The sequence below is a fragment of the Crassostrea angulata genome, unplaced genomic scaffold, assembly GCF_025612915.1.
Source record: "Crassostrea angulata isolate pt1a10 unplaced genomic scaffold, ASM2561291v2 HiC_scaffold_127, whole genome shotgun sequence".
In the NCBI taxonomy this organism is placed as follows: domain Eukaryota; kingdom Metazoa; phylum Mollusca; class Bivalvia; order Ostreida; family Ostreidae; genus Magallana; species Magallana angulata.
Genome location: NW_026441682.1, coordinates 440,260 through 448,500, shown reverse-complemented (window position 1 = coordinate 448,500; position 8,241 = coordinate 440,260). Strand labels below are relative to the sequence as shown.

Sequence of the window (8,241 nt, the reverse complement as noted above, 5' to 3'; positions counted from 1 at the left end):
AAAAGCCAACAAAATAATACCCTATTATTATAATCTGTTGAATATGAATAAGAGAATGTTTAACTTATCAAACCTGCTGCTGTTTTAATGAAATCTGTAGTCTAATAATAAATTAATAAATACTCAAAATATTAAGCAGAAGTCATGTATATATCAACTAAAGTTAATTTTGTTAAAATGTTGATATAGAAGACCAATCAAAGATGTAGAAATAACTAGGTTCCTATAATTTAATCATATTTGAAAGTTTTTATTCAAATGAGGGTTCACCCTTGCCTTGCGATGTTGAATTATCAACACATGTCACGTGACTTTTATATCAGGGGCTAGTGCTTTGTGTAATCGCAGTGGCATTTAAAATGCTCTTTCATTTAACATCAGATATCTATCACAATATCATCATTTTACATGAATAATGTTTTAAAAAATTTACCTTATAATAAACATTTAAATCCCTTACTTTTTTCATAATATTTCGTAACAGTACTGAAAAGATAGAATATTGAACCCTTTGGCTTTCCATACATTATTGGATTTCCCGTTGGGTATACACTGCTCAAAGAATGACAAGGCATTAAGCGAAGCTAGATAGAGTATCAAAGCAGTACTGGTACGTGAACTCTTTTAATCGTTATATTGTGTTATACTGTCACGGGCCAGTGCTTTGTGTAATCGTAGTGACATTATAAAATGCTCTTTCATTTAACATCAGATTTCTAACTCTAAAGATTTCTAAATCTTTTAATCGTTATATTGTGTTATACTTAGCAGTACCGTACGCCATTGACTAGATATGTGCATAGAAGGGTTTACCCTTGCATTATTGAAATTTATTTGTGAATTATCAACACTAAGGGTCATAAGTGTAGCATTTAATATAAAACAAATTAATTAGATAATGTTATAACATAAAATAATTATTCTGTATTAATAGATGCATATTTTTGTTTTTATGAAATTTAAACATACTTCATATTTCGATTGTAAACCGCAACAGTGAGTCGTAGAAAGAATATTAAACCCTTCGGCTTTCCATACAGTATTGGTTTTCCCGCTTGGGTTCTTCGCAGGTTTTCACATGTCAAGTCACAGAGGGAAACTGAAACAAAATAAAAAAAAACAGTATTAGTATGTAAAGTTTATGAATATTCCCTAATTGTTACATAGTGTTATTTCGTGCCATTGACTAAATGTGTGCATCAATATCATTGTTAAGAATTCAATCGTATATTAATGGAAACCCTTTTTTTCATCCATATTTCTGATTATTTCTATTAAGAAGTCGCTTCTTACCTTACGCTTATTGTTAAATACCTTTAAATCGTTTTTGGTAAAGTTCAAATCTTATATCAATCGGGATAATGTATTTTTGAACAATTATACATGTGCATAGTTTTTTGCAGAAAGCTTGCGTTTAAATGGATAACTTTATATGTTACACATTATTATGGCCGATACAGTCTGTCCCTTTAAAGTCTTTGTTGTAAAGATTTAAAATATGTGTTCTTTGTGTGTTGTGGTACATTACAATCAATTTAAAACAATACAGATTCCTCTCAAATGAAGAGAGATAATAGTGTAGGGCCAGCTCTTTTTCTTTATGTATATTGAATGACATGATAATGCAGAAGAATGTTCACTGATTACAAAGTTTTACGATTGATCCCTACGTATCGTGAGAAAATAACATTGTCTTAGATAATGATTTGGTCGGGATTTTATTTAAAGCAAAGAACATTCACGATAGAATGTCAAACATAACAATTTAGTCATTGATGTATATAAAAATTATAGATAGCTTATCAAAACCGTAACATTTAAAATAATCTTTCTGACATGTTAAGTTTCAGATACAGGAAGAATAGTGAACATTTGAATAATGGAACTTTTACTGTTTCGTGCGTTTCTAGTAATCAACGCATTTAACATCGCAACAGAAAATCCGGTAAGTATTAAACAAACTGATTGTGCAAAGTTTTCATATAGTCTATTTAAGTACGTTACTCTAAAAGAATAATCGTTATGCATGTGTGGTGTAACAGTTCTCATCAACAAAATTAATTGGAAGGCCAAATTTTTAAATTGTTTCTTTTTTTTAATCAAAGAGATTGAACAAAAATGTTATTTTTTGAACTTAAAGGTGATTTAGTCGATTTGAGATTCTTCGGCAAATTCCTTTTGTTTATATTTATTCAATTAGGTAAAGTCCATGCTAAATAGGATTGAAACAATGCACTATATAGTTTTATATTTTATTTGTTAATTGTTGACCATACTTTATTTAATATTATATATCTTAAGTTATTCAATATTTGTAGATACATCATAATTCAAACGATGTTCATTCAATGCTATTAAAAATATCCCATGATTAATATTCTAAAATGCCCAATCAAGCTTTACAAGTTTCAATAAAATTGTAGAAATAAAATTATACGCACATTTTTTTGCGCCAGTAATAAAACTACCCTAATGAAAACGTTGAGATGTGTGCGAGGTTAAGGCCCTGCCACACCATGCTGCGTCCCCACGGCGTGTCCACGCCGTTGTAAAATTCACGGAATCGCCGTAGGATTGCAAGGGAATTTAAGAGGAAAATGAACAGCTTTATTTAAAAGCTTTACAAGTGAAGATGTCAAGGCGTCCTGATGGCGACCGATGCGTACTTACGGAGCTCCCACGGCGTGTAACTGCTTTTCCGACGAGTTCTACTTGGCGATTAACTGCGCTCTCGCTGAGTCTTCGCCGAGCGCTCATGACGTGCTAGGAGTTTTAACCGCGCGTCCACGTCGTGCTCTGTGCACTGACTGCGTGCACAAAACTTGCATAACTTCTTGGTAGGTTAATGTTAATGTGTACAATTGTATAGGAAACAAACAAGAATTGACAACTAGTGAATAAATGATTAAGAAGTTGTTTTGATTTTATGAAAAGGTACATTGTAATTGAAACATAACTACTTCCAAACAATTTGTGAAGGACTAGGACGAAAATACTATACTCTGTCCCGAGTTTTGCTTCCACCACCTTTTGCTTGATTTTTCAATAATAGTAAATACCTTTGTGCTCAAACTACATTCATCCACTAATATGAAAAATGTCCAGATTATCTGTTTTGATCCGCCCCCTCTACCGCTTCAGGTTTCAATACACATCCCAAAATTAAGTCTACGGAGATTTTGCATTGCATCAGCCATTAAGAAGCTGTCCAAGCAAACATCAGGCGAATATATAAGAAAACGTCGCACATCGGTTTTCACGATTTTTTTGTTTTCCCTCTGAAATAGTTTCTTTGTATTCTCTTTTGACCCACAATAATGATGATTTGCTTTAAAAAGTATTTTAAGTGGTTATTCGGACGGGAAGATATATATTTCATACTCTTATACATGTACCAAACTGTGAGCTTTAAAATTCAATACATTGTTATTGGTTAGGGTTTGTATTTTTTATAAATGAGAAAAATATTTTGACTTTTTATTGATAAAATAAAATGAGTGGGAAAAGCTTGCGTTGAAAAATTGTAGACAAGGATATTTTGGTAATGTTTGATAATTTCAGTTACCTCCCTTGCCAAATGAATATTTGGAGGCTTAAAAATTTAAAAGCAATACATTTTCAACTATAAATAATTCATATAAAATCAGCTTAATTGTTTTTGATAGACATAATTTTTTTAACGCTGAAATATATTTTTAAAAAATATTCAGTGCAGATATATTTTCAAAACCAGTGTAAACAAAGATGGCCGCCGCTAACGTCTGTGCACAGCATGCTGCAAGAGTTGATTGTTTTTCGGTGTTTTGGTGATGTTGTCTCGATCTCAAATACCATTGGAAGCTAAATGAGGTCGCCAATAATAGTAAGCATCCCGAACCTTTTATTGAAACTGAGATGAATTACTGTTAACAGACGAATTTCAACAAGTCAGCCAACAAATTATGCAGCCATGGGTACATTGATGTACACATCCACTCCTCAAAGAAAAAAGCAAGAGGTGTTCACCAGATGACGACAGAGGAATGTTATTTCTTGACAAATGGGTAGTTCAAGAGAGGTCAGGTAAATAATATGCATTGAGAGAGAGAGAGAGAGACAGAGAGAGAAAGAAAGAGAGAGAGAGAGCATTCTTACAATATTTTATTTTTTAATATCAGATGTTAACTTGCACATTTAATTTGTATTAATTGCATTCACATACCATGAATAAATCTTTGTAACAAGAAAGTACAACAATAATCATAGAGTGTTTCATGAGGTTAATATTGGGAAAATATCCAACCAAATTTTTTAGATAGGATTGTGTTGATATTTGGAGTACTATTTTTTTCCTTTGATAGCTATGTCAATTTAGTCTTCAATCTTCATCTCTTTAATTTTCGTAATTGAAAAATATTGCTTTGTTAAAAATTGAAGAAAAAAAATGTTATGAAATGACGAGTTAAAATTTTATAACACACACAGCAGAACATATGGGGTGGGGTTTTTTTGGTTAGCACAGCAATATTATTTAACACAGCAGCTATTGACTTGGCAATCGGTCAGAGTACATACCTGACTTGTGACAAGAAATGTAAATAAACAATTTCACACAACAGTATGATATTAGTTTTGCTAATGATAATCAGAAAATGAAATAGAATCGCTGTATGTGTTCCACAATATTTATTAACAATTTTAAGATCTTTACACTTGAAGGTACATGAATTTGTTTTATTATGTGTTTCTGTATTTTTTTTTCAGAGAAGTGCAAATGAAATATTCTTTTGGAAAATACTGTCCTTCTATATTTAAACTAGGATAAAACATAGAAAAAATCCTACGAGATTGCTGGAAAAAAAACACCATCAAGTTGCTTGGCATGGTGGATCTCGATGACTTTTACAGCATATAATATCATGGGTAAAATGATATTCCTGCATATGAAACAGTGAAAGTGTGTCGAATAAGAAACAAGACCAAGAAGGGGGTTCAGGGATTATGTGAAGCAGTAATTTGAAAGGATATATTTAGATGGCAGAGAAACTAACTAGATTTGCAAGTCATTATATAAATGACCGCATTCATTTAAATTAATCAATGTTTTCCTAAGGCGTGGTTGAATTTCCAGAAGATATCACTTGGAATTTGTTTTTCTCAATTTAATCATCTGCACATTTTTCTTCAATGAATAAAGGATGCAAACAAGACCAAAATAAGATGCTTGAAGTTTGTCGGATTGACCACATGAGAGAGAGAGAGAGAGAGAGAGAGAGAGAGAGAGAGAGAGAGAGAGAGAGAGAAAGTTGAATGAACTTGTCTTCATGCATCGTACACTTTATGTACATGTTATCAATTAGCATTTTAATGCTGAATAAATTGTTAAATTGTTATCTTGCATGAGTTTATTATTTGTTTATTTATTCCAAATTGCTACTGCACACTTTCTTAGATACCAGGTAACTAATTTAATTTTAATGTTATTATTAGTTTGATATCTTCATCTATTATGGTTGTTTGTCATACTATGAAAGTAACTTATACTAGCCTTGTTAATTTGTATGTAAAGAGATTTCAATATCTTGAGTACATGACTAAATATAATTAAATATATTAATTAGTACAACAGTATCCACTGTTAACATGCAAATACATGTACTGACATCACTTAGCATTAGCAATATTATAAAATAACACTGTCCAAGTAAATTGTCCAAACATAGCATTGATACATGTAAATGAAATGTATTCTTTCACTCTTATGCACTGCTTATTTATTCAAATATGTACAACATGCTTGAAAGTTAGTCAGCTGAGTAATTTAGAAATATATTTTTAAAAAGAGGAAAATACAGTTTAAAAAAGGCACACTGATTCTTATATGACCATGGATTTGATTTGAGAATAGGGTTTAAAGGGGGGGAGGGGGTTGTTTCAAAGCATACTGTCCCATGTATATTTTAGCTGCTCATCATACATGGATTATAAAATGGATCAGTATGGGGGATCCATAAATGGGGGGGAAGTGTGATATCTGACGTTTCTGCTAGATTCATTGTGGACTTAGTCTGACTAAATAATTGTTGTATACCAGTCTGTTTATGTTAATTTTTATCAAAAAGTTAAACACCTGCCTAGAATTTCCAAAAGCTACCCGACTGAAAGTAGAGGTCACATTTCTTTGTTCTCATTCCAAAACGGTTGTATGCATTCATTTTGAAACTTTGGATTGAACAAGTTGCTAATATGGCACTTATATAGAGATAATAACGAATTCAAATGTTACTACTAAGAAGAAATGATTTGATATATTTATGTGTATTTGTACAGAATGGAATTGTTTTATTGTTTTGTTTAAAAAACAACAACAAAAACCCCTCAAATTCAGTAGTCACAGGATGAACCTCTGCCTTTTAGTTAACTGAAATGTGACTGAACGGTAACTGAAAGGTGACTGAATGGCATAACTGTGCCATTCAGTCACCTTTCCAGACCTTTCAGTTAACATTCAGTGGACTGAATGGCAGTGATTCATCCTGTGAGTACCAATGATAAATTGGATTTGACCTTATTGCACAATTTAATAAAAAAAAATTCTTTATTTAAGCTAATACCGCTTTAATAATTTTTTCCCACCAAGTTTATTACCAGTTTAAGAAGAAAATTTTAGTTAATACTTATTGAAAACACACAAATACATTGAATGTGAAAAATAAATTCAGTTTTACACTGCATTAATTATTATTCCTTAATCAGTGATTAACACATTTTGAATCCTTATTCATAAATTTATGTACTTCATGAAATACTGAAAACCCTTAAAATAATTTTAATGTATATTAGACTATCCAAATAGTGAAATGTTCAGCTAATGTTCTTCAGTTGTGAATAGTTTTAGCAGACTTAAACTCAGATTTCAACATTATTGTCAAAATGACCTTTTTGCACTTAAAATTATGAAAAATGTTGCTTTTTGAAGACTGATCATTATTTCTTTCGTCATAAAGCATTTCCTATTATAAAGATATAAGCATGTATTAAATTATAGTCAATATTTGTGACATGAACTCTGTCATTCACTGTCTTTTAACAATAATAATAAGACGTTATGCATGGAAAAACTTCATTTTCAATGTTAAAAATGGGTAATTTTTTGCAACTGCTTCTATGAGACCGATGCTGTTCCCACTGAATTTATTTTTGTTTCTCAAAATTTCATTTCTCAGGTTTATTAAGATGCCTTATTTTTTCCTTTCATGAAAATGTATTAGATTTTGTTGAAATTTCAAATTAAAATTAAAATACCAGAATTTTTGTTTACAAAATATGCATCAACTTTGATAAGGCATATATTTTTGTCTGAAATATATTTTTACTATAAAAGCAGACTAAGTTAAAGAGTTAAGTGTGTTTAAACTAAATAATATAATTTTTAAAAAGGTTTAATAGAATTAAGCAGTTTTACAACTTATCAAACTACACAATATATTTACAACTTCTGTGACCTTTTTGCACTAAACATGTTCCAAATTCAAAAACAGACATTTTTCTGCCTAATTAGGCATACAATTAATTTTTTCTTTCACATGTATTACAATCATGTTAAAATGAAGTGATACACAAACATTTATTGAAATCCAAGACATAGCATGTGCAAAGCCCTGCCTGAATTTTGCTTGGACAGCCTCTTAATAAGCCCGGATGATAACGTTAAAAAATTGCGCGAGGTATCCCGAGTACTTCCGAATGGAGAAAAGATGTAAACATTTCCCATTATAAACCTCCGTAAGAAAATTGTTTTCGTTCCTGTGAATTTTAATGAGTAAAAAGGGATAATTGTTCAATAAAGATAACTTTGATATGTTTCCTTTCATCGATTTCAATTGTATTTCTTTCACAGGTATGTATATTTTTTTAAAAGATCATCAAAAATTCATGGAAGCAATAACTTGGGACATACTATAGTAGTCAGGTCTACAAAAAAGATTCATTATTAGTTGTTAGAAAACATGGAAAAGATGCGAAAACATCAGAGCCAAATGGCATGAATTCCATTGATAGGTCTTGGAATATTAGCAAATGCTACTTGTTACATAGTCATCTACATCTAGTTTGATAATTATGACATAGATTGATATTGTACAACAGCCATTGTTTGAGTTTTCGTGGTCTTGATTACAACGCACTAGAAACGCCGTGGGAGCGCGGTATAAACGCAGAAGAAACGCCACGAGAGTGCAATGAACGCAGCAACAGCTCTTT

General features: G+C 31.2%; 1 protein-coding gene across 3 annotated transcripts in view; it reads left to right on the top strand.

Annotated features, from left to right (window-relative positions):
* Window positions 1–540: 540 nt before the first annotated feature.
* LOC128169406 (uncharacterized) overlaps window positions 541–8,241 on the top strand; it is a 127,546-nt gene continuing 119,845 nt past the window's right edge. For all 3 annotated transcript variants that reach the window (XR_008241532.1, XM_052835556.1, XM_052835557.1), the window contains exons 1-2: window positions 541–610; window positions 1,845–1,945. Coding sequence is in view for 2 of the 3 variants with exons in the window: in XM_052835556.1 (XP_052691516.1) it covers window positions 1,880–1,945 (66 nt within the window). In the remaining variant the exon portion in view is untranslated. The remainder of the gene's footprint in view (window positions 611–1,844; window positions 1,946–8,241) is intronic.